This window comes from Aplidium turbinatum, chromosome 2 (assembly GCF_918807975.1).
Source record: "Aplidium turbinatum chromosome 2, kaAplTurb1.1, whole genome shotgun sequence".
Lineage (NCBI taxonomy): Eukaryota > Metazoa > Chordata > Ascidiacea > Aplousobranchia > Polyclinidae > Aplidium > Aplidium turbinatum.
In genome coordinates, this window is record NC_137473.1 from 53,772,537 (window position 1) to 53,800,348 (window position 27,812).

A 27,812-nucleotide genomic window follows, 5' to 3' on the forward strand; every position below is an offset into this window, starting at 1 on the left:
AATTAAGAGAAAAAGAATGCAGCACTGGGTAAACACCATTCAGAAGACGCATGTTTTCCGCGTGATCTGTATTAAATGCCTTGTTCCGAAACAGTCTGATGTGCCGTGTGCTTCTATTTATCAAAAAAAACAAAAAACAATTGGCGCAAGGTGGCGCCAGTGCATCGTTTTAGTATTGAATCCTTCAATGCGATTTGCTTTACTACTTTTTATTCAATATATATATACATTTTCTGTTTTGTCGTTTTAGTATTATTATCCTTCTTGCTTTAAAATCATGAATCTTCATGCAACAACATGTGCAGCATTGTCACGCCTATGCTTACGACTCAATAGCTGTTGCTTCCCAACAGTGCTGACATTTAATTAAATATTTACCAATGTAATTTTCCTTCACTGTTTTCAATTGCCTTTTACAAAACTCTGTACAATTTACACTTATACTGCAATGTAGCCAAGGCCTCCCTCAACAAGGCTAAATTTAAGTGATAGTTCAGGCAGCAAAATCCGTCATTTGTACGTTGATTCAACGTCTGTAGACGTTGAATCAATATAAAAATGACAGATTTTGCTGACTGGAAATATGTCCTCATCTTGCGGTACTTGCAGATTTGAACCATGTCTGAAATCTTCATGGTACTGGGTCAATGACCTACTGGACCACATAAGATTTATAGTCATGCCTGGTTTATTTCGATTGTTAGCTGAAACTAGTATTTTTTATAAGCCAACCAAATCACAGTTCATCGGACTACTGGTGCTCTCCTTGTCTTGTTATTTTTTTCAATTCTTTTTGTTTTTCTTTTCATGCCCTGTTGTTTCTGTTAGTTCAACACAAAAGTGCAAAGACCGTTTTTAATATTATAGTTTTGTTTCGGCAAAAATAACACATTTTTTATATAACTAAACAGTGTTTTGTAAAAGTTTCGGAACTGAACACAAGATAAAATAAAAGATAAAATACATTTCAAGTTAAAAATGTCTCAAATGGTTACACTTGAAAGCACATAACTAAGGTAAGACATGGTGGCGTTACAAAGAAAAGCATACTGCCTGACAAAATAGATAAACAGGACAAGATTAATCGAAGTTAACAAGAACATATCACTCCTCTATGCATTCTATTCATGACTAAACAGCCCAACCAGCAAATCACCGTTTTCACAACAAAGTGTTTTCACGTCAATATCATTTTGACTTAAAAAAGGTTTTGTTAAGCGAAGTGTCTCACATTTTCTGTAAAACTACTCAAGCTGGTCATTCCTTAAATTACACCTTAAAAGCTTTGTCTAATTGAGCTCGATTTCAAACGTTGAGGATAACAACATCAAAAGTATGCTTTTTTGCACAATTGAGAACATCGTAAGCTACATGCACTTCTGTGTGCCAAGCAATGCCTTTCACTACATTTGTGATGTTAGTTCACAGGTCTTGTTTGCAAAACTTACCCCGACTTTTGAGCAATGATAACGTACAAAAAATATCAAGACTGACCCTATGACATAGATTGCTTTATGAACAAACAGTTCAAAACCTATTGCACAAAGAACCTTAATGACAGACAACTAGTTCTTGCTGAAGTTGTTGGTTTGCAAAAGCAATGGAGAAAGAATCGCACGTCACGTCAAAACGATAAGTGAACAAAAGCATAATAACTTGTTTCAGATCATGAAATTTTTTTGTTCCACCCAAGTTAGGGACACTTTTCAAGATTAATAATTTGACTTCACGATGTATACGGCCCAATTAGTAAGACTTTTGTGTGATATGCGTTTCATAACTTAAGTATTGTGTATCTACATGGCCAATGCAGTTTCTAATCTGATGTTTTGTCAATCATCTATTGTGGAAGCACAGTGCCTCTACAGTTCAATGCTGCTCGAATGACTGCTCATAAACAGTAGCTGCTTCCGTGATGAAATTCACATCAAGATAAAACAGAACTAACTTTTAGGTTGGAACATCTCAAATCGAATAGATATACTGCTGGACTTCATTTTTAAATACAGAAGTTTGATGCCGTTTTACTTTGACAAGGCTTCCATCTAAGCTGAGCAGCTAAGCAGGCGTGCTGCGCACTCGAAGAAACATAAAGAAATATAGCAATTGCAGCCTACTAACCATTCAGCAAAGAAACGCTGCCATCTAAGCCGAGCAGCTCTTCTTCAGGGTATGACATGGGTTGCAACATAGTGGGTAGTTCTTCAGATCTTACGAGAGAACAATGTCGAGTGTAAATTGGTTTTGAACAGGTGGACCTGCTTTGTGGTGCCTTCGTTTTTGCAATGCCGAAACAGATGAAACAAAGTACCTCAGACCAGCATCAACTTTAGTTGTTACCAACTGAGTGACCGCTTTGGAACAAGATGATCTTTTGATTGTGACATCTTTGCATGGCGTCAGTGCGAGTCGTTTTTCTCTGATTAGGTTCGTGCGCCAGTCACGATCGCTTTTTTTCAAATTTATATCAATCCAATTTCCATCATGTTTGACTTTGTGATGACGTCAGCAACTGCATCAAACACGACCTGTAAAATATTGTAATATTCTTCATATCGGATCATAGAAACTTTCAAAAATAATACAGTAGAATTCAGCTACAGTGGCCTCTGCTGCTAAGTCCTGTTTTGAAACTACAGATAGAATTCGGTTATACTATCTTCGCTGTAGTGACACTTTTTTCGAAGATCTCTTCAGATGTCACTGCGGAAGAGTTCTACTGTGTCATGTAACTTCCAATGATGTCTGGCACTTTTCGCACTCTGCCAACGCGTTACATGTAAACAAACCTGTGCCTAGTGCTCCTGAGATAATTGTCGCTGATTGCACTGAGCTTACCATGCAAAACAAAATTAAATTTGTCAGATTTCTGTTGCTTCGTTAGATCGATCGTTTCCAACCTCTCAAAAAAATTACCGTTTCTGGACCCAATTTCGAAAAGTGACTGAAAAATTACTCTTAAATGTATAAATTTTAGTAATTACATTGTCCTATTTTTTTTTTTTTTTTTTCTAAAGATTAATGCATTTACAGATTTTACGTTATGCCACTTACTAGAGTCTTTCAATTTTGGATTAGCAAAGTGACAGTTCAGATGTTATTACTATATCAGTACATCTGTTTGTGCAAGCTACTAAATCAGATAAATTAGAGTACACCATAATATCGTCACATTTTGGGCAAATCAAAGCTTACGCCCGGTAATTGAAGATTCAGATTCAATAGACAGGAATAGCAAGAAAGCTAATCTTTATATTCCCCTGTAATGCATACCATTAAGTTTCCTGCTAAAGACACTGCAGCTTGATCTTGAGAGTTGTCGGACTGGTTCTGGTACGAAATTTGAAAGAGCGTTGGCTCGACACCGCTCAAGAACATTCGTCTGTGTTTTTAGCAAAACACTTAAAGGCGTGGTTGAAGGTGGACACGAAAATTGGTTTCCTTGCTTCTTCAACTACTGGATGTAAGCCTGCATGCGACAACTCGTCCATGCAGCCTATGTGCCACCACATAATTTTTGTATACAGTCTGTCTATAGTATTGGTTCATTTTACCTCAATATTTCTTGTATCTGTAGCACAGGTAAAATGGGAATATATCTCGCGCGTGTCTGGGTGCCTGTTGAGGTCTTCAAATTGTCTTCTAATATAAACTGATGCTTCCACGTAGTTATTTTTACCTGCAGAACAAAGTTGGCATTGTGTTGTAAACAATGTGATCTACAAGTTGCTCTACAAGTCAAAACTATCGCACAGTGTATATGCAATACGAGAGACAATAAATGAATTTTCTTGTTTTTTTCAACAATGTATATTATTTCCTGGCGGCTGGTTTCCGATAACAAAAGGTTTACTGAAAAGTTAGCTTGTTAAAAACTGGTGACACGTCCCAATCCCAATTTTCGGAAACAGCCATTTTCGGAGAAAACCGATTCGATGATCTCTTAAATCCAACGTCGGCTTCTGTTTATTTAGAAAATTTGTGGAGATCATTTGGGTAGGCAACTTTTGTGTTTACCTTACCATACCTATGCACGGTGTTTTTTTAAGGTGTTTTGGGGGACCGAAACGGTCCCCCAAATTTCTCCAGCGATTTCCAAAAATTTGGACTTGCAACTACAGTAGAAAAGTAATGGTTGTTTCTCGCTATGTCTTGTCGACAATACGAATATAGCCTACGATCAATAGTTCACGTCCGGAAAAAAGAATAAGTGGAGGTACAGCTAACAGCTGAATCAAAGAGTTATTCACAAAAGAAGTGCACCTTCGATACTCGTCAATGTTTATTTCTGATTTATGGCGCATAATGATCAGTTTTTACGTGTGGAAACATAACAAGCAGAAGCCAACAAGCACACTTTGTTTGATTGTGCAGCAAACTTGTTTGGCGGCCGTGTTGGGCAGGCTGTTTGGTCGCTGTCACAATCATTTAAGCTGTGCCTTGTCGAATAATTCATTTTATGTTGCGTTGATTGTATGTAGTTTGGCTATTTTTTGGTATTTAAATGAAACACTTGCGGTCTCTTAAAACTACTCAGCGGTCACCCAAACCAAACCTTAAAAAAAACCTGCCTATGCAAACGAGACAGTTGTTGTTTCGGTGAGGTAGATGTAAATTGAGTGGCGCAGCTGTTAATTAGTAAATTAGCGGATATCTTGCGGGTATAGGCTTTAGCGATATCTCGCATACCTAGCAATTTTGGTTTCGACAGTTTCGTTGAGACTTACATTTTATTAATCACTATTGTTAATCATGGAATGCCGTTTGACAACTGTTTTATTTTTCTTACTGAGGCTTTAGTTGGGACTTTTTCGCTGAAACTTTATTTGATTAATCTCTATCATAAGCTAATTCCTTTGAATAGATGCCGCTGTTAGATTTTAAAAATCTCCGAAAAAGCTGTCTCCTATTCGGATTCTCCGAATAGTAGCAGACCGCCTAGTTAACTACAACGAGAACAAGTTCAGTTCTGTCCAATTCCTTAGCACTTGTATGAATTAGTACCAGCAATAGCTTTAAAAATTCATATTGTGATTGGAAAGCCTTCTTGGTCTTTTATGGCTCAAACCAATATTCTAGGAATTTAAAATGTTAGTATTGGATTTGTTGATGAAACTGCAGTTTACCTGTGTAGTCGGGAAAGCAAACTGTTAGTGGTGATCTTTCTATTCTTTGTTGAAATAAATCTTTTTTGTTTAAGAAAAGTATCATTGCAGTTGAAGAGAACCAGGAGTTGTTGCATATTGAATCGAACAAAACCATTGATTCGTGCATCCGGTTCATATCTTTGTCTTCTATTAATACCTGAGGAATAATTCAAACTTTACTATGTGATTGAAGAATGGATCTATAAACACAACGTACAATGTTAACATTAAATTAAGTATAGGATAGGTGGTAGCAAGTATGGCGCAAAAGAGGTATCGAGTGCCATTTTCTGTCTTTGGTGGTACCAAATGACATTACAGTATAGGTTGCGTGGAAAAATGGAATGAAGTTTACATCATCGCCTTAGCATGGAACAGGCATAGTACACGAAGAAGAAGCAGCTTGGTAAGATTTACAACCCAGCACTATCAAAGCATGCATACCGGTATTATTATCAGTTCTAACCTGATCATATCCACTCAAAGCGACAATAAATATAATTGCTGTGACATCTTCAAAACAATGTATCCACTTCTTCCGCTCTGTTCGTTGCCCACCAACATCAATAAGTAAAAAGCTAATGTCTTTGAACGAAAACCTATAAAACAAATATGGATCGTTTTGTGGTTGAAGGTTTAAATTAAGGAGATGGTAAGCAATTAAGTCAATCTTCAAGCAAAGGGTTTTTTTTTCGGTCATTTATCGGTCATTGACCGATTTTTTAGCAAAACGTCCGAAAAAAATATAGTCAATTCGGTCACAACTCACAATGTCCGAAAAAAATAAGCCAAGTTAGGCAGCTATTGCTAATTTGCTTTGCTGACTTTTCATGCAGAAAACGCAACCGTAGAAGTGGAATCAGTTTGCTTTCTCGGTTGCGAACTCCAACAAGAAATCGCTTGTGTTGTTCAACTGCAGATAAACTTATGCGTTTGAGGTTAAATGCTGCTTCATACAAAACATTCAATTATGATGCAGCATACGCGCACTGGCACAGTAACGTGAAGCGAGCACGCTACAACGTGAGCGGTGAAATTGTTGAGGAGTTAAATCACTTTGTAATTGCGAACCATTAGAGCGTAACGTGTTTTTTTTTGGTCATTTTTGTTTTTATTTCTTTCCGTTTTACTGTGTTTTTGTTTTGCGTTATTTTTGAACGTGTGTTAGTGTGCAATTAAAGATGTCTGCGGCCGGGAGTTGCAAGGTTGAGTTTCGCTGATGTGATGAACGTTGAAGAAACGTTTGTCTGTTCTAACTTTTCTCAGATAAAACACGACAACGTTTCTCAGCGAAATTTACTGTTGTAGCTAGTCAGGAAGTGCAAATTTTGGTTTGGATCAGCTACTTGAAAGGAAATATTTTCATCAGAAAAAATGACCGAATTTTTTCAAGTCATTTCGGACAAATGACCGAAAAGTCTCAGCGAAAAAAAAAAACCCAGAAGCAAAGTATGGTATTGATAGAAGTCGCACCGACGTTCACACAACTACGTCTACAATCAATGAGGATCACATGGCATGTTACACGCAAACCATGAATGATGCTGCAATTCAACGGGAAGAAACATTATTGAATCAACTCTTGATATACTTGGCAGATTTTGTTAGCCTACTATCCTTGTAACTCGAAAGTTAGTTTGCAAGAAATAAAAGACTCTTGTAGTCGTTTAAGCTTTCCTAATCAAATATTTTTAGTACAGCGAAGGTTCACTTGTTGACAAGGCTTTGCCCGACTAACAGCAATTACACTCGTCTTAAGTTTGCCAGAGACCTCAACAGCATGCCCCCATGTTAGTTTGCAGGGAATGTAAGAGTCATCTCTCAGTCGTCTTGAAGCTGTTTCAAACCGAATATTCTCAGTACAACACAGTGTTTTATTCCCTCAGTGGGTCAGGGACGTCAGGTTTAAAGAATAAGGAACCACCTTGTTGATGGAGGGCAGTTATATGACAGTAGAGCAGCGAAATGACTGTTCGATGCACTATGGATCAGCTAACATATTACACAAATACAAAACCTGTCGTAGGAGTTGACTTTTTTGTCTACTGCCACCAGTGGACATATTATATGCTTTTTGTGGAGCTTACTTTACATATTTGTTGTGAATGTGTTTGCAGATGTGTGGGCACCACGGTTTCCTGCTGGTCACACAAAGACATCACAGGCAACTAACATTTTACATGTACGCTCTAGCTCATGCTTTTGAGTAGCCTACGAAATGGTTGGGTATAGTTGGAAATAGCAGCTAAAGTGTTAAAGTGTTAATTTACAGCCATGGCGATCTGTATACACAAGCCTTGACAACGTACGAACTGGAGGGCTGACTGAAGGCCGATGTATTTTCAATTTTGAAGTTTAAGCTAAATTCACTTTATATTCCTTTTAAATGATAATTTAAACAATTTAAATTGCCAAAGTGTGATCACTGAATCCCAAATCACTGCAAAACTCCTAAAATTATGTTGACAAAATGACAATATTTTCCGAAATACTGGTGTTGCCTGACGCTTTTTGGATTTCCAGTACAAGTGCCAAAATCTATTCCGTTATTTGAATGGTAAAAACAGCACAAAAGTAACTCAAACTCTCACAAAATATAGACAAAGACTCTATTTATCAACTAATACTCAAACTATCAACTTATACTCGCGATTTTAGCTACTAACAGATCGGCCTTCAGTCAAATTTTAAGCTGCACGTTGCCATGGCCTGTGTATAAAGGTCGCCATGCTTACAGCTCAATGTCATATGACGCTATCTTCTACAAGGTATTGATTTCCCTCTGACTGAGGGGAGACTATCTTTTTCATTTTCTTTCCTCCTTTATTTTCACCAACCTATTTCATATGCTGTATTTACACAATGTGCGTATAGCTTTGAGGATTGTGAGTGGATACTTGCGCCCAACTTCAACAGACTATGAATGCTTAGTGTAGCTTCGCTGGATGAAGCTAATCTGGCTTTCCATTACCTGCTTTGAAGTTTGAACAATCTGTCTCATACGAAAAATTAATACAGTAGAAGGATCCTTACAGCCTCTTTCACTGCTCTAACCACTTGGCCACACAGCCGGTATTTCTATCACACTCACCGTGTCTCTGAAATCCCCGTTGTTGTTACCCTTGTTCTTAATATGTCTTGCTCTGTTGGTTCGTACTTAGGGTCAAGTATCCTTTCAAGATTGGTCATAAAATATTCCGTAGAGTCAATAAGATGAAATTCTCTTGATCGAGTAAAACATTCCTGTGTATGAAAGTAAATGTTTGAGTAAAACAAATACTGCAATCTAATATACTGTCGATGGCAAAGTTTACTTGCTACCAGATGATGTTTGTTAATATGGTTATAGTCCCAATAGTAGCATCTATCATACCGTGAAAAGCTGCATATTGATCTTTAACTTGATTAAAAAATTAACAGCCTAAAATCTTCTCGTGACTCAATATCAATAGCACTGAAAATCAAAACAGTTTAGTTTTCGAAACGTTTGCTGAATATGTTTTTAGCCTCTTCATTTTGCTCTTGTCTTTATGTTAAAATTCGTTACTATGTTTTGTGTAAATTTCAATCAGTTGAGTAGTCTGTGGTTTTCGGTCAAGAGAAGAGCAGCCAGGCGTATAAATAATCACTATCAACCAAGTTGAAATTGTGCAGCAGTAAGTCCTACTCCTATGCATATAAATTGGTAACATTTGCTCCTTCTTTAATCATTTCTAAGTTAAAAAGCATGCTACCGTATACGTTCTTCTGGTGCAAACTAAGCTGAACTATCACAACATGTATAAGGTGATAATCTGTTGTTATTTTGACGTTTCGTCAATCAGACACGACTGACTTCTTCAATGGGCTAGATCAGTAGATCCGGTAGTGACTACCTGCCTAGCATGACGAAACACAGGATCATGTTGCTGTAAACCAACCAAACATGCATTCCGACATTTCGTGTCTGGTTGACGAAACGACGTCGGAATAAAACAGACTATCATCTTATACATCTTGTGATAGTTCAGCTTAGTTTGTACCAGAAATACGTATATCGTGTTATTTAACCAATGCTAAATGTTGGAAAACCCATCAAATCCTACCTAGCTAGTAATAAGTTAAGTGCAAGTATGTTGAAGGCAGTGTGGCTTTGAGGAAATTGACTAATAAATTGCATTAGAAATGCCAAAGTTTGTATATATACATGAAAAAGTTGAAGGAAACGGGTTCTTGAAACTCATAGTGTAAATCAAGGTGATGCACTTGCCTTGATTCCCTTGTCTTCCCATAGACGTCCAATGCTTTCTCCTAAAGTTGGAGGAATATCTTCTTTTAATGAGGAAACAGCTTCCATGACCATTTTTGCATCTCTCTGAAATGAATAGTATTTAAGCAATGAGCATTTCATGTTGCAAACAAATCCGATTGTAGTTTAGTTTGCAGAGCAACAACTAAAAACGATAATTCGACTTCTTGCATGCGGCGGACGGCGTTATATGTGGCGATACCGAATGGATAGATTTGTTTATAAATAATAACACTTCAGAAATACTAATATCTTTATAGTTGGGCCAGCGTCAATGGTTCACAACGTCCCAAAGATACTTTCCTAGTCCGAGAACATAGGCTGCCTTTATCACTATGATACAATAAAACAGAATTCAGTAAACCGCTTTTACTAAACTTTGTAACAAGTAATAAGTTTCAGCAGCACAGAAAGGTCTCAATAGATTAAGTTTCTATAGCAACGCTCTACTTCGTGCAATCCTAAGGAACATGACCTGGTGTTGTAGCTGGTTTACATTCTTACAAATCAGAAAGGGAAGACCAAACTAAACATGGAAAGACACAATGAAGGATAATCTGGCAAAAAGAAACTTATAAATTGAAGATGCCAACGATAAAAAGAGATGGATGAGTCGTTACAGACAACTGGACAACCCTACTGTTTTGGGGTGAAGACCAGGCTTCTTTGAAACAAACTAGAGAAGGAGAGAAGTTTTTACCTCACTTTCCGTATTCTCATATTGTATTTTCAGTTTCTCGACAGCTTTCACTAAGCTGTGTATGCTCTGAAGAATGTTGCTGAAGATGACTGGGCTATAAAAATATTTGAATCAATCATCTTGCGTTTGATTCAAAGAATATTAAGATATTCATTTCAGCTTGCAGTAAATGATAATGTTTAGCAAAACCACAGTGGACAAGACAATATTCTTAGATTTTTTGTGCTGACTAGATATGCATTCCAACATGATTTAAACTTAATTAAACATGATTTAACCAACCAAGACAGTATTTGTACTAAATCCGTAGATTTTTCAAGTGACCAGATATGTATTTCAATTTTTAACATGATGTATGGCTGCCAGAACGTTGAAGCACCTCAGATTGTAGTAAATTAAAGTTTTGGACTCGTGGTTGTATACGCATTGTGTCCTAATGAGATAAAACCTACAAAGAGAACGAGTAAATATATGTTGAATTTGAACCAAAAAATTCTTTTTAGAAAAAACAAATTTTTTAAAATCTTACATAAATTTAACTCTTTCCTCCTGCGGGAATCCATCTTTGTGAATGATCATAATTTGCTTCACGATGGTGCTCTTTCCGGATTCTCCAGCGCCAAGTAAAAGTAATTTAATGAGCTCTTGAAAACTCTAGAAAACAAATTGCGATCATAAATACCTTCATGCAATAAGAATGAGAGTATCAATGTAATGCAAAGAAATTTATATATAATATACATAATATATAAATATATCCAGAAATTGATTGCAGCAGTTGCAAATAAAAGTGCTCAATGTTTAAAAGACAATAATATATTTTAATATATAGATATATATCTATATATTATATCTATATATATATATCTATAGATATATATAGATATATATATATAGATATATATATATATAAATTTCTTTGCATTACAAGACATGTAACCGAGTCGTTCATATCAAGCATTGTTGTGGCTTTGACACCTGTCAGAAGATACTTCATTTTCTTGAGTATCAATGTAATATCATTTTTATCGTATCCAAGTTTTCATCCCCGTGGTTGAAAAGTTAGGTTGAGTTGACGAGAAAGCAAGAAAGCTAATCTTTGTGTTCCTGGCATGTTGTTATTTGTCTTGTGAAAAACACAGCAGCATGCTCTTAGCGGTATCGAACCGGCGCCCTTTCGAACGTTGTACATTGAGCTATACCCCAGACAGAAAGTCATGTTTACATTGATTAAATGCAGACGTTTGTACACGTTGAAAACCAATGCAAAAAGACAACTGGCTTGTTGTCTGAGAATACCCAGATAGCAAAATAAAAAAATCACTTTTACATTGATTCAACAACAAAATGTTAAACAACTGATTTAAGTTAGGTAACACACGTCTATTGCATCAGACGATGGAAATTCAATCACCTGATGCACTGCCTAACCTGAATGCATTGGCACATTATGACGACTGTATAACCGAATGGACCACGCTCGAAAGACAACTGAGTGTTTCAGTAAACTTTATTTTGATTTTAAACCAAAGAACAAAACTTCGCAACGTTGTAATTGATTTTATTTCAGTTTTTGCTGCAAAATGTTTAGTTGTTTACATATGTGACTATTTATTAAATGCTTCTTCAAATAAAATATTTGCTCAGAAAATGTGATTAGAAGTTAGTGACTGATTCTGTGGGTTCCTTCAGCTTACCTTAGTTTCATTTCGGATGTTTCTGTCTATTTCTTTACTTTTGTTCGTTGCTTCAAAGTCCTCTTTTGATGTTTGACATCCCATTATCAGCATGTGGCATTTGTACCAATAAGTAAGTAAACTTTATATTGGCATAAAATATCCACAGAAATGGAGGTCTTTTGTCTTGCTGGTGGCTCAAAGCTACCTTGTGAGTTGTATTTCTCAATTTTTGCAGAAAAAATAATTTAAAAACCTACTGATGAATTCTCTCAACTCATTTGACTCTGACACTCAGTCGTTATATATTTTGAAACTTATAAACTATTATGACTTATTCCTGAAAATATAATTTTGATAATAACAGCATTTGCATAGTGCCACATCTACACTGCAAGCTATGCTCCTGGGCGCTGTACATAACGATGGTGATAAAGTAACGCGGCGGTACTTTCATTCATAATGTTCAGTAAAATAAAATGTTTTTCAGCGAGTTTAGAATTTATTTCAATTTTCAGCTTCCTTTACACAAGTAGGTAAACATAAATGCATATGCGAAATGTTTTCATATTTTAAAGACATTTTTTACGCAATTATATAAATTTTGGTTTAACTAACATAAGAAAGCACTAGGCAGCCTTGCCACATTTTAACACTAGCTGAATTGACGTGCTAGATAATGACTGGCTATTGTTGGCATTATAATCTGTGGTTCACACTGGTGTTATGCGCTTTGATGAGTAATTTTCTTATTTTCTTGAAACACTAAACCACTTCCGCAACTGTCATGAGATCACACCATATTGCAATGCTTGCTTGCATTGCTTTGCATCATGACATCATGTCAAAACAGTGATTATGCAGCATCGTCATTTTACAACGACAGGACAGAATGTCATCGATCATGGTGAATTTTGTTAGAAATCTTATGTAAAAAAGCCGCCGCTATCATATATTTCAATAAAAAATAACTTTATTTGACAAGTTACAAATGATATCATTGCTTTCGATTGGACTTCCTTCACTTATCGTGACTGATAACGTTAACAAACAGTATTTCTCATTGCTTGTAATAACTTCTAAAGCGTAGACAAAATTGCACCTTTCTGCAAAATTCAGTACAACGTTTGTCTGGCTGCACTGGTCGAAATTACGGCATCAGCGCAGAATAAGAATCTGCTCAAGATACAAAATACGCATTGAATTAACAGTGCAGTTGTTGTGGGATTAATTTGAAATGACAATAAGAAAATTTAAACTGATGCAAAGCCTGTAATTTTCTTAGTAAACTTGTTTGAGTTTTGTCACCGTTATTCGGAGCATTGCGTCACGAGTTGGACGTTTTCTCTTGATTACAGGCTGCAGTGGTCACTTTAATGCTCTGATTTCATCTTAGTTAATCATGGGCTTTGTTGTGATTTGTGATTACAAATCGATTACAATTGAACTTTAACTTCATGCGACGAGCTAGTGTCTTGTATGACGCTTGTAGCTGTTATGTAGCCGTTGTCACAGCATCTGCTAATACGGAAACGCTACAAATTTACCATCAACCGCCACGGCTATCAAATTAGTTATTTTTTGCATAGGTTTAACGTCTGCAGACCTTGAACCAATGTAAAAAGAGACTGATTTATTTGCTAGAAAATTGCATCATGCCTTGCCCTATTTTCTTTTTGCTTTAAGAATTTTTAACTTCGAATAGCGCCGGTTCGATACCTACCAAGAGAGCAGGCGGTTGTGTATTACCAAAATACTCTTAATTGTCATCGACTGATCATTATTTGAGCCTGGTAAAAAGTGCGTAACTAGCATAGTTGAAGAATAGAAAAGTTTACTTTCAGCCTTACCGTTCACTAGTCAAAATCTATTAGCTTCCGCAATAGATTTAGTTTCGCTTTTAGCAGCATGATCGTTGCTTGCTTCACAATGTAGATTTTAACGACCTGTTTTAGCCTGATGCTGCGAGTTCGCTGTGGTAACAGCGAATTGCACTAGCTTTTGGAACACAGTTCCCTAGTCATGTGCTATGACGAATGGTGTTGAAGTCAGTGGATCGTTTTTTATGCGGCTCTTTTGTTTGGCTTGAGGCTGCTGTCTGTTGAATTTCTTCCTGAATAGCTTCCATTAGACGTTAGCCTGATTAACTCACATCATGGTATCCGGGAAGCTATATCCTGTGAAGACCTATCGAGGTCCACTTTGTACGAAGGAAGGAAATAACGAACCAAGTTTCTGATTTTTTTCTTTTGGTAGCAAATCGTTGATTGTTATTTCCAATCACCCAAAACTCCCGGTGATCGCTAAATAAGAACTTGAAGATAGATGAATGCGAGAATTTCATTTGGTACCGTTACAATGGTGGAACTTTTAAACTACGTCATGAGCATACCCATCTTCGTCACATTGGCCACTTTATTGAATGACAATCACACTATACCTGAAGTGACTTCACTTTTAACTGTGTACTGGCCAATCGGATAACCCATGTGGTCATATAACTCAACTGTCCGCTCTCAAGGTTTTTCAGCTTTAGGAAGTACGATTGGTAGTCGAAAGCAATTTTCTTGATCTTGATTCCCGATCGTGTATTTGCAAGGTCGGATGAAGACCTGTGGGACACTTCGTTGTGTTTTGTTAAAATAACCACCCTCCCTCCCAAGGCTAACTGAGCACTAGATCCGCTCCTGACTAACTCATTGTTCTAACTTTTACAGATGGCTTCACACAGAAAGTATGTTTGCTGTTGCCCAACGAAGATGGATGTACATATATGACAACCAAGGAATAGAGCTCCACTGCCTCAAACAGTTTAACGAAACACTGCGACTCGATTTCTTGCCTTATCATTTTCTTTTAGTTGCTACAGTAAGTTAGTTTGCGTTCTTGAAACATTTTATTAAAGTCAGAAGTGTCAAAAAGCATTGTAAAATTTGAAATTAATACGGTACAACAGCTCCCTCTGACCGGTTGTCAAGGCAGCAACAACAGTAATCCAACTGACAGGAAATCTATGGGGGGAAAGGCTGTGTAAAAGCAGGGGTCTACCTGGTATTGCGCATTCAACACAGTGCACATTCTTGGCTACAGCTGGTTTGGTTGTTTTTTTGTTTCGTAAAAGTAATAATTCAATTGACTGGCAAAAGCAGCGGTCGAAAACTCTGTGGCATGAATTAGTGGTGCGATACTGATGACCCCAGCTTCTGGGCGATCGCGCTTTATTCTTGCTACGCTCAATAGAAAAAAGCTGTTAAAAACTTGCCGCATTAAGAACAATATGATGACTATTGTTTCACACTTGTACGAAATCTACCTTTGGTCTGCAAAATTTTGGGATCTAGCAACTTAGCTTAATTTTTCAGTAAAGTTGTCTTTGTCAAACTTCTAAGATAAATCCTTTAAAAACGCATGTATCAATCGATTTGTTGGCTTGTTATAAATTGCACCACACAGATTTCATCTCGTTGTATTGTAGTTGCGCTTGGGCAATGTTATGAGGCGGAAGCGGAATGGGAGATATTTAAAGTGAGAGAATGTGCCGAAGGGTGTGAAACATGGAAAGCGTTTCTTTCGTTGATCCTGATGATACAACCCACACATCTAGGAACGAGAGCTTATCCTTTCACCACTCCAGATTCACACACTAAGCTATGAAGACGTTTTCTCAACTTTCATTAGCCTAATCTTAATTGATAGAGTTTGACCATTAAAATCCTACTTGCTGTCATGCTGTCTTTTCGTAGTCTGCTGGTCAGAAGGCTATTGCAACATTTTGTCTGAGTAAGACTTCTTTGACTAAGTTGTTTTGAAACAAAGCTAATGTGCTAATTTCTAGTTTGTTTCTTCAGTTATTTTTCAGTAGCAGTGCTCCTTTACTGATATCAGTTATTTATTTCTAAGTCAACAACTTCAGCTAATGGGAACGTGCAGAAAGTAGCACACCTTTGGGTGCGATTGATTTTAGGCTTTTTTCTACATTTCTGCCTGACTATTGCTACTCCGTAGAGACCGCAGTTTTTCTAATTTAAGCTTTTGAGTTCGGCATTTATATTTTACTGCCACTTCAAGCTTCTGCCATCGCGCGGCGTGAGTTGATCCGCCCAGCTGATGGTGTCCTCAAAACAATGTTGTTTCCTTCCTGTGAACCTCCTACAAACTTTATATATTTTTCCTGTCTACATTTGTTTGCTCAATTTCTGTTGTTTGCATTTTTGTTCTATGACCATAGCAGCTTTCATAAAGTGCATTTTTGGCGGAAAAACTATGCTTTCAGGTAAATGATGACTTCAACAAATTGATATAAGTAGTTCTGCAGAGAGGCGTCATTGTTGCGTTGTGTAACGTTTCAGAAACGCTCGTGATCATACTGTGGCTCAATTTGTGTTATTGCCAGTTACTCCTGCTGCGTGGTGTCATTACAGCCATCAACCAATTAATTTCCGTGTTGTTACTGGACAAGCTATCCCAAACAGCAAAACCCGTCAGTTTTACATAGATTCAACGTCTGCAGACGTGGAATCCATGTAAAACCTGTCTGGGATTGTGCTTCCTACAATCTGCCTGGCTTCTATCAGGTCTCATACAAAACTGTTGCTGCGAGGTCCACTACAACAAGTTTGATTTAATTTCCACAACTTTGTCTTTTTACCTTTTTCGTTCAACCATTTTCCAAACTAAGCTTTTGCAAAACAGGCAGCAACTTTTCAAGCACTTGTTAGTTCAGAATCGAGGAAATATCTTATGTTGTAAACGATTGCAATCCCAGACAGCAAAACTCATCATTTTGACATTGATTTAACGTCTACAGACTCAATGAATGTTTTTCTTGTTTAATTTACCACTTCTGTCCATGGCAAGTTGGTTGTCATTTGTGATGCGACCAAATGGTCATAGAACTAACAACAGGATTATCAACACAACTGCAGGCCTCGAAATTCGTTTTTGTTGACGGCGGACAAACGTGTCCGGTCTGAGCAGCTATCTCGGCGGACAAATTAAGTCTCACGGCGGACACACGAGTTTTAGCGTCGATCGTCATGCTTAATCAGTTTATCTTGATAAATCTTCGCCATTTGAAAAGACCAACGACGTGCGTTTGAAGAGTCAAAGCGCCGTGTAGCTGCTTAATATGCCGCATATCTGATGAACTTCTCCCGAACGAGGTTGTGTAGCTTCTTGCGTCGCAATGCTCTGGACACGAGTCGGAAAACTTCTACACTAACGCTACTATTTTCTGCTGTGCAAAGTTTCACTAGGATTTTTTTCTTTAAGTTTATTTTTGCGTGTCATGTGAGCGAAAGTGAATTTTCCCTGGACCTTTTTTTTACTTACTATACGTAATACCAAAACTTAACAAATTTTGCTGCATCTTGCTGTAATAGCCTACTCGTATTATCTAATTTTGTAACCAACCTTGGCTTATCAATATTACTCGGAGATCAAAGCCAGACATTGTGACGTAAGACTTGAACTAAGTTGCGCGTGATTGCTGTAGAAAAATCGTACCGTACTCCTATCGATTCTTAGCGAAGAATTAACCTTTGTTACGCTGATTCGATGTCATCAATCGTTGAAGCAACGTAAAAATCGAAAGTTTTCCTGCTTGAATGGAAGCTGAGGATATCGTACAGTATTTTAATTTTCTAGATGCGCGCTAAAATGCGCGAGAAATTATATTCTCGCAAGTCGCAACAATTGTTCGACGTTCGTGCTATGCAATGACGATTTGTATCGCTAGTTCCTATGTTATTTCTCGGCGGACAAATATGACCGATCTAGATGGTACTTCCCGCGGACATCACATGCTGTGACGGCGGACATGACCGCCGTGTCCGCCGTGAATTTCGAGGCCTGCAACAGTATGCCTAATATAATCAAATTACTCTGTCCTCCTGGTGCAGTAACATAAAAACCTTGATTTTCTCAGAAATCCATGCCCATTTGGCACCGTAACGTACACCTGACTTGATGTGTGTAGGTAGGCTTCCGCCTCTTCCATCTGCCTGTAGTGCTGCATTTGCACATTGCGTTGTATTTAATTGCACTATATGTTATCACAATGGAGTCAAAAACAAGTTGATATCAACTTGTCAAAGGAAGTGACTGGCTAGCTATAAACTTGCAAGCAACAATTCGAAAGAAGCCGGTGAAATGACGACAGTAGTTTCATCGCAATGGATAATAATGCTTCGTGCCAAAGAGGATTATGATGTCGTCTACACAATTTGTGGAATTTGCTCATTCAGGCTTGACTGGCTGTTTTTCTTGTCTAAATATAACGCAATAGGATATGACGTCAGCACATCGACAAAACAAAAAATCGCTTATAATTTCATCAATTTAACAAGGCAAGGCTCGCTGTGTAAAGTGTGTATATTTAGATTTAATTTTCCTGTCTTGCATGGGTTGTTTTATTAAAAACAATGCTGCTCTCTACTAATACTAAAAGCGGCATTTTTAAAGCCACATCCGCAGTACCATATGATGGTCTCAAGCGCTACTGATATTTATAGAAGTTGTGTGGATTGAACAGATTGTTTATACAGTTTGACCAATGAAATATTGAATTAACAAATTCATATATTTCTTTCTAGTCTCGCTTCGCCAAATACTGTCATTCTGGCTTGTTCATTATTTTAAACCACAACCCTGGTTAGCTGTCGTTAGGGGCCTGCTACTTTTCGGCGAGTCCGATTCGGCGAGTTCCCTATTCGGCGATTTTTTTGAAATTTTTTTTAAATTATCGGGTAACGTAGCCTAATTATCATTGCCGCTTTTACATCGTTTTAACGACGCTAAACATTAAAATAAGACCCTAACCCCCAACCTCTAACCCCAACACTAACACCTTACCCCTAACCCTAAAACGGCAATGATAATTACTAATTAGGCTACGGTATCCGATAACTTTTAAAAAAAATTCAAAAAATCGCCGAATAGGGAACTCGCCGAAAAGGGCTCTCGCCGAATAGGGCACTCGCCGAATCGGACTAGCCGAATTGGACTCGCCGAATCGGACTCGCCGAAACGGGCCATTCCGGTCGTTAGATAGTTGTGGAGCATTTGAGTATTGCCTTTGTGTGCTGTTTTTATATCTCTAATATCGTTTTCACTCTGGTTTGCCTCATGGGTCTGCTACTATTCGGTGAGTCCGATTCGGTGAGTTCCTAACCTCTAACCCAAACCCCTAACCCTAAAACGGCAATGATAATTAGGCTACAATACCCGATAATTTAAAAAAAAAATGAAAAAATCCCCCGTTAAGGTATCGGACTCACCGAAACGGGCCATTCCATGCCTCATAGCCTACCGACTCTACATAAATTTACCCCATTTGCCTTTTCCAAGCCAGAAACTGGCTCTATATCCTGTAGTCTGTTTGTTTGTTTGTTCAGTGCATTTACTTTCAGCTTGAATACCTTTATGTAATGTTAAACCGACAACTTGATCTAGCCCCTAAAAGTCGGTTAGGTCTGATTGACCAAACATCGGAATGAACGCACATCATCCCCTGAAGTACCTTGCAATAGTTTGGCTTAGTTTGCACCAGAACGTATCATGTTATTGAAATTACCCGAAAAAACGACTAACTTGTTTTTGTTATTTCTTAATTGCTTTGCACAGAACGCACGGGGTTACCTTCAGTATCTAGATGTGTCAAAAGGGGAGATTGTGTCTACAATCAACACAAAATCCGGTCGTTTGGACGTAATGTGCCAAAATCCCAACAATGCTGTCATGTTACTTGGTAAGGATGTTACGTTTGTTTGTTGAAAGCTTGTGCAGAAAAGTTACAAAAAAAGTCTGTGATTTATTGCTGCAAATGTCTGTCTTGCGTAGAGACGGGTCCAGCGAGTAAGATGGAGGATTGCGTAATATTTTGTGCTAGTTTTTGCTGAATGCTAAAATGTCGTCGCTCCTGCAGAGAGCAAGGGTACATTCCACTTCCACTATATAACTATTCTGCGATACGCCATGGACGACAGAATAATTGATGTCGATCGTAGAATGACTGACAAAAGGACCCTGTTTTAATCTATTAGGGCAATATTTTAATAGTTTTCCACTGCAATTTTTGTGAAAAGATCTTGCTCAGCACGACATTACGAATTTGTTGCGTTGAAAACTAATAAAAATCTTGTGAATGATGAAACATGAATGTGGTGTTTGCTTGTTCTAACTTTCCTTTTGGCTTCACGTTCTAACTCCATCGATTCAGGTGATAGCCTTATTGTGGTTTCGAACATGTCTTAATGTTTGCACTTTGTCGCTTCTTCCTTTGTTTATACGTCTGCTATAATACAGCAAGTATCGTCTTTGGCTGAGATAGTTAAAAACAAACCAAACAACTGAGATATTTTGATACCACTACCCCCCAAAGCTTAGTACAATGAGAACCTTATCTTCTCATACCCGACACTTGAATCAAGTGTGGGACCACCTTTACTTTTACCTTACTGTACCTCCCAAAAGCTACATGGTTCTGTTTGAAGTCGTTTATAGCTGTGAGAACATTCAGAACAAGATTGATGGCGGCTCTGAACAACTTGCTCACTTATTCACACGATTCCTTTTGATTAACTGCAAAACTTATCTTCACATTTTCAAACTTTTTTCCTTCGTGCTGCAGGATGCAACCAGCGACCTTTCACGCGGCCTCTACGTCGCTGCTTAATTGTTGTTGTAGTTGTTTTGAAATGCTTACGTATATCGCGTCTGCGACCTTTCTTGCGATTACACAAACGTAAAAATCCAAACGCTGTCATATAATGTATTAAAATGCTTCTAGGCTGAATGAATATGTACCGGCGAAGTTAATGCTTCTTCACTGAATATATCGACGCCTGATGGTGACCAAAGGTCTGTTCAGTCTGTGCAAAACTATCAACCTGCTAAATGCATTGAATGAATTCCATCGTCTATGTCTGCACAATCGCGTCTGCGACACACACCGCGGCTATATCGCGCTTTGGTACTATGCTGTGGGAACGCTCTGTCCGACATGACATTTTCTGACTGAATTCAAAATTCTCCTGCTTCGCATTTTAACTTTTAAAAATAAACTTCTATCTTGTGAGCCTATGCTTCTTCACTGTGTTATAAAGTTCATGCTATTTTTACCTCACAGATTGATTTGGCCATATTATGCACACCGGCTTGCTACCAACGTTATTCAAATGCTGCTTACAATTACAACCGGATGAAGTACTATTATTAGTTGTTGTTCAAGCCTTCGTTGCTTTTAAAGCGTTATCGATTTCTTTATTATTTGCATCATGGTTAAATTAGACTTGACGAGAACTTACAAAACGAGACTTGACGAGAACTTGCAAAACCCTCTCTCATGAAAGGTGATACGAATCGATGGTTTAGTCACTACACAAAATATTTCGTTACTTATTTCTTGGCCACCCTTTACAAAAAAAAAAAACTTGTTTAAGGAAGTCTCTAGTCTATACGACTGCACTGTGTACTTTGTAAAGCTAAGCTAAAGGGATCTGAGGATATTTGTTCATCGCGACGTTATGAGGGGGATATTCACCAACATTTGGCAACTGGGATGTATCTAACATCAGCCAGAAAAATCTGGCGTTTTTTCATTGATTCAACGTTCTGTAGACGTAAAAATGGAAAAGCGATGTTTGGTGGTATATCTGTGTCATCTTTCATTCGGTGACAACCATCCAGTGAAGATGATCACGAAGGTAGCCAACCAGAACCACGTGACCAAGAAGCATAGTTAGTGTGGGGAAAACCCTGTTCGGTTACCTCTATGGCGTCTTTGTCCCCGGACATGAATGAGCCCATCTCCTTTTTGAACATATTCGATATTTCCTGAGGTTTAAACGACGCGGTTTTACCATTGTTTTTTGTTTTTTGCTTAAGGCCACTACAATGGAACAGTCACTATGTGGGCGCCCAACCAGAAAGAATGTTTGGCGAAAGTTCTTTGCCATAAGTCTGCTCTTCGGGCAGTTGCCGTGGACAACCAGGGAAAGTGAGTTTATTTTAGATTTCACGTGCTGTATCATTTCCAACATTTTTAAACATTGAAATATTCAGGTAACCAGTTGCGGAATTGTTTGCAAATAACGCAATATTTGCTTTGGTGACACGTCATCAGTTGATGACGTCACATATCCCGCCATTGCTTGAACTGTGAATCCAATGACCGGCTGCGCTCCATTAGATTCTCTGTGCAATCCGGGAAACATTGCCTATCGGGTCGTAAAAGAATAAATCTTTGATCCAAAAGCTACTTGTAAATATATTGCAATATATGCATTTCCATTTGGCGAAGCTTCAAGAACAAGCGGCGCTGGTGCGACTGTCAGGGTGTGCGCTTGAGCAACGCATTCTAAGGACTGCTCTCCATTCAGCGGCACCTAGTGAATGGAATAATTCCCCGGCAACAACACTTCAACAATCGGAAATTACATTCTGTCAATCTCAGTAACCGGCCCTGCGTCAAAAGCTTCTACAATTATGCGAAACTACCAGGAATAACATATCAGAAGCTTTCCCAGTCCGAGGATAAAGATTCAAAACCAAACCATTTGTTTATTGTGCAATAGATCGGACTATGTACTATCGGACTGTGTACTGTACCTACTCAATGCCGTCATACTCGTAAATATGATGCAGGTGTTCTTAGCAAATTTTGTAGCTAGTTTTGAACTCAACTGTTAGTGTATCACACGAGAAAGGGATCATAGATTTTAGCTTCTGTTTTAACATCTTCCCAGACGTAAAAATGACGGATTTTGCTATTTGGGTTGCGATTAGTTTTACTCTTTGGCTTTTAAGCGCAACTGATTTTTTATATCAGGGTTTACTTCAAATATTTACTACCGAGGGTGGCTTTGTGCTGCCAATGTTAGCGTAAGCGTAAACCCAACATGAATTATTCACAAGACCGTTGCGAAGCAGCAATTAATCTCATTAGGTTTTTCGCATTCCATTGGTGCTACTCTAGTTTTTGACTGCCCGTTCATTTATAGTAACCCAAACCACAACGTTTTCAAAAGGCAAGCTTCAACTGATGCTTTTAATAACATTTATAAACGTCGTCGGACGTTGAACGATTGAAAATTAGCAACTTTTGTAGAATGCAAACACAATTCGATTAGAAGATAGCAGAAATTTAGACCAACACTCCATTTCCATGGTATGCTGATAACAAGTCTGCAAACGTTGAATCAATGTAAAAAAAACGGTTGATTTGCTCTCTGGGCCAAGAGCAGCCTAACCGAGTTAGTAAAATCCGTTTTTTACGTTGATTTAAACAGACTTTGAATATACGTAAGAAAGACGAACTCTGCTATTTTGAGGCGTATCCACTGACCGATGCATTCGACAAACAAGCTCTCATGCCGTGGGCAGCCGTGGCCGAGTGGTTAGCGCGTTGGGCTCGCAGTCGAGAGCCTGCATGTTCGACTCCAGCCACCCGCGCTTGCTGTTGTTTCTCTGGGCAAGAAACTTTACGATAATTGCCTCTACCTAGTAATCGATTTCGAGTAATGGGTAGCACCAAATTTAAGTCATAAGTAGAGTAGACAACCGGAAACAGACATTGCCGTCGGCTGTAGCGTGAGTCAGGTGTATGTCGGAAGGGGTACACCGATGCATAGCGCTCAAGTCCGCTTTCCCACAATGCAGGATAAAGATAAACAAACAAACAAGCTCTCATACCGTTTGTATTACTACGTCTGGAATGCCGACAGTTGTTGACGCAAGTTCTTGAATAATTTATCAGTTTTGGGCCTGCGCTTTTGTTTGCTCTTGACGAAAGTTTTTGCAAATCAAATGACAATAAGCCACAAACACGAGATAAAACCATTGATTTCCAACTTTTCATAGCACCTTTAGTTACGTTGAATGACATATAAATAACGTATTTTTTTTAAATGATCCATATTTCAGTTCGTTTTTGAAAATCTTGAAAAACTTGGTACAATACTGCCTTTGTGACGTAGGTTACACCTTTACAAAGTTTAATTTTTGCATAATAAATTACATTTGCATACAGTTGTATAAAAGTCGGCTAAAAACAACCCCGATGTGATTTGTCGGTCACAAGAGCATCAATCTCATCAACAAGTCGATTTACATCGTTAGTCACTTGCCTTAGCCAGAGAAGGCAATACTAATAGAGCGGGATCACGCTTGCTTTGTTTCCAAAAAAAAAAAACGTGTTTCGTTCATATTCACCTTTCAAAACTAAAAAGCTCATTTTAAAAAGTCTTTTTACGAACAGAGGTGTTCCTTATTGTAGTTTTCTGAATGCGACTTACAACTCGTGCAACAATTTCGACAAATAAAGTGTTGTAAACATTCATATAGCTACTGCTTGAAATAAACAAGCAGAGATGTGAGTCTGTTCTGCGCAGGATTCATACGTTTGGGGACGTTGAATCGATGTATTGAAAGGCATGCTGGCTAAGATATGGCTGCAGCTTTAAGTTTTGATTAGATGGAAACTTATTTAATTACTGCAAATGGCATTAACGTACTGGTAGCCATGCTGCAGCAATGCAAACGTCGTTATCCTCGCTGTCTGTTACGTCTTCAAATCGTCACTAACCTGATTTCCTGTGACGTCGCAGTTACCTAGCAACAGCCGGCCAAGATCGTAGAATGCGCATTTTTGACTTGAGAACCTTCAAACCTCTGTACACCTACAAGATGTCGTCTGGGCCGTCCAACCTCAAGTTTAGCCAGCGAGGCTTACTGGCTGCTACTTGCAATAACATTGTTGAGATATACAAAGACGCTTGTCTAGAGGTTAGTGATTATTGTTATAGTTGATCGTCGAATTACCGTAATTGGACGTAAATTGTTGATATAATCTTGTACACAAACCGGACAAAAAACTCATCGATACCTTAAATGAGATTTATTGTCAACTGTGTCCACTTCATCTCCATAACTATTTTTATTCCTTGCATACATTTCCTACCTACAGTGAGTGTGCTGCAGACAATATATGTTCAGGGCATATCAGGATTTAATGTAAGAAATGCGACATTCACTTAAATATAACTTCAAATTTGACTCTTTGTAAATCTTCTTACCTAGCTTTGCCTTTTGCCATGTTCTGCATGCCTGCTGTATGTATACGGAAAAATCTTAAGTTATTGCGAGAAAGGTCGCTCTTCCTGGCTAGGGAGAACTTCCTTTTCTAGTTTGTGCCCTTGACTACAAACTAATTGATTGTTTTCGAAGTACAGTACAAAGAATTAAATCGGCCGATAATGATAGTGATGGTCGAAGGTATGCTGCAGAATCGTTGCGGTTTTGCTTTAACCAACTTGAAAGCCGAAACTCCATGCTTACCACTATTCTTGCTGCATTGCGCTCTCCACGCTCGCACGCATAAATTGTTTTGACAATGTTATAAAGGACATAATTATAAACTCGTTTTTGTTAAGACTATCAAACGGAACTGCAGATAAAAGTATTCAATCTCAGATAACTTTGCGACTGCTTTGAATATCTACTACTTCAACATCGCTCGCCTTCACCACTCCGGCCTGTAATCGTGGTCGGGACACTAACTACAGCTGCTGCTGCACCAGCATCCTGTCTTGTGTTTCCGTTCTCTCTTTTATCGCTTCGTTGTGGGTGAACATTCGCTCAAGGCGTTTATCAGGGTTGCCAGATAAGTATTCAATTTCCTGCCAAGTTATGCGCAAGAAACCCAAAAGAGTAAATTCCAAACAGTTTACGAAGTTCTCTAAAGAAGAAACCAAGGTTATGGTCAAAGGAAAATCAATTTGGCACGTTTAGCCACTACAGCTGGCAACCCTGGTGTCTTCGTTTTCATGCTTTTGCATCCCACACAGTTTTCCTCTGCATTATTTTCTTCTATCACTTTGGGACATAATATTTCTATTTTGAAACGGTAGCCAGTCTCTACCTTGGCGTTGTAGACTTGTCATGTGGTGAAGACTTTTAACATAATGCAACAACCACAGACGTTGAAGCAATGTAAAAATGCCGGGTTGCTGTCTGGGTTCCAACTTTCCGAGTCAGCAGATCAGTCTTTCTTTTATTAATTCATGTGTGCAGAAGAAATACAAAAACGTCTGCAGACGTTAAATCAATGTAATCAAAGCACTGATTTGCAGGTTCGGTTTGCGCATAACATTACATGTTTTGCGAGTGGTAGAAAGTAACTAGTGTGTTATCTCAACAGGTGTTTTGCAACTGTCAGTCAACTCGTACTTTATTAGTGGCCTGCTGTTTCCGTTTCCATGTATTTATGTACGTTTGTATGAGGTAACATTAGCATTCAATTGTTTCAAAATCGATGATGTACGAAAATCTATATTTCGGGAAATCTAAGATAATCAGAATTTATAGCTCTCTTAGCCTCTCAAGAACTTTTCTACCTCATTAGTGTGGGCATTTTGGAAGACCGCGTGTGATTGATCCACAAAACTTCTGATACAAATAACCGCTTTTCTATAAAATCTCACTAATCTGGGGCGGGCACTTGTTAAAAGTGTCTTTCACTTTATGGTCACTGACACGTCTGAGCATGCAAATCAGACCATTTTTACTTGATTTAGCCTCTATTCTAAAAGCATGCAGCCTCAAGCTCCAAATTACTTCCTTGTCAAGTGTTTTCCCGTTCAAAGTCGGGTTGTCAAAAATGACGTTGACATGTGATGACGCAATCGAAAGGATAAGAGATAGGAACTGACTTCACCACAGCGAGTTTCAAGGTTGGCTCACCAAAACCAACTCACTATGTTGTCGGTGTTAGAAGATACATGGTGTGGTTTCTACTCTGTCTCTATTCGAATCAATTGCATGTTTTCCCAACTAAGCCGTCCGTTTTACGAGGTGGATGTGAAGCTTACTTCATACGTTACTTGTATGTTGCTTCATCCTACTTTTTCCGCTATTTTACTTCATCCTCAACTCATCTGCTAGCTTTGCAAAAACCCTGTTTCAAGCCAGTGTTATTGTGCTTCAAACCTTTTGATGTTTAGTCTATCCTCTCTCATCGCGTGCTGATGGATGGTTGATATTTCATCTTGTCTCGCACCTTCATGACAAAGAATTATAATCTATAATTTTTATTGCTCACTAGTTTGGAAAATATAGCTTGGTGACTTTACAATGTGTGCTGTACATACTAGCAACCTGTTTTAGCCTGATGCTGCGAGTTAGCTGTGGTAGTAGCGGTTTGCACTAGCTTTCGGAACACCGTTTCCTGGTTATGTGCTGTGATGAATGGTGTGGGAGTCAGTTATGTTATGCGAACCGCACGAAACAACGACACACTGACTCCTACACCATTCTTCACAGCACATGACCAGGGAACTGTGTTCCGAAAGCTAGTGCAAACCGCTATTACCACAGCTAACTCGCAGTATCAGGCTAAAACAGGTTGCTATTGTGTACAACAATGTGATGTAAGCAACGACTGTTCTCCTAAAAGCGAAACTTAATCTATTGCGTAGCTTGGTTAGATGAAAGTGTTCCCTCGGAAAAGACAAAAGGTTGGCCTATATAAAGATTGCCGTTTTAAATCTATATCTATACCAGATATTCCGTTTCAAATCTGACTCGAAATATTTTTAAACTTAATCTCAAGATTACTTTCCACTGTGGAGTCAGCAGAAGCAAAGCTGCAGGCTTCCTAACGCTGAGTGTTCTGATGAGCTCGGTTCTCGTTGGGCCTTGGCACGGTCCGTCGTGATTACTTAGCGCTCATGTCAAACGTAGTTAATTCTGATTAGAAATCAATAGTTTTTTTTTTCAACTAACAAAGCCATCGTTCTCACGTTGATCCAACGTGTCAATACGTGTAATTAGCGTAATCACGTCAGTTATTTTAAGGTTAAGTTTTTTTCTTCACCCCTCGCACACACAACGAATTTTTTGTGATACAATGTGTTTTAACGTTACTTTTGCAAAACGTATTTCAACAATAACTGCGCACAAATCAATAAAGATATTCAATGTATATTTTTCTTTGCTTCCACCTC

The 27,812-nt window shown here is 38.3% G+C and overlaps 2 protein-coding genes across 3 annotated transcripts in view; one reads left to right on the forward strand and one right to left on the reverse strand.

Annotated features, from left to right (window-relative positions):
* Window positions 1-27,812, forward strand: part of LOC145765386 (WD repeat-containing protein 46-like) — a 42,183-nt gene that overhangs the window by 11,269 nt on the left and 3,102 nt on the right. For both annotated transcript variants that reach the window (XM_082577202.1, XM_082577203.1), the window contains exons 7-10: window positions 14,529-14,679; window positions 19,435-19,558; window positions 21,697-21,808; window positions 24,417-24,594. In XM_082577202.1, the coding sequence (XP_082433328.1) occupies window positions 14,529-14,679; window positions 19,435-19,558; window positions 21,697-21,808; window positions 24,417-24,594 (565 nt within the window). The remainder of the gene's footprint in view (window positions 1-14,528; window positions 14,680-19,434; window positions 19,559-21,696; window positions 21,809-24,416; window positions 24,595-27,812) is intronic.
* LOC145765387 (guanine nucleotide-binding protein G(i) subunit alpha-3-like) lies at window positions 848-12,133 on the reverse strand. The gene is made up of 9 exons (XM_082577204.1): window positions 11,833-12,133; window positions 10,665-10,789; window positions 10,136-10,229; window positions 9,397-9,501; window positions 8,239-8,390; window positions 5,614-5,746; window positions 5,127-5,304; window positions 3,555-3,679; window positions 848-2,528 (listed from the first exon to the last, which is right to left on the reverse strand). Exons 1-9 carry the CDS (start codon window positions 11,923-11,925, stop codon window positions 2,463-2,465), a joined length of 1,071 nt encoding a protein of 356 aa, XP_082433330.1. The 5' UTR covers window positions 11,926-12,133; the 3' UTR covers window positions 848-2,462.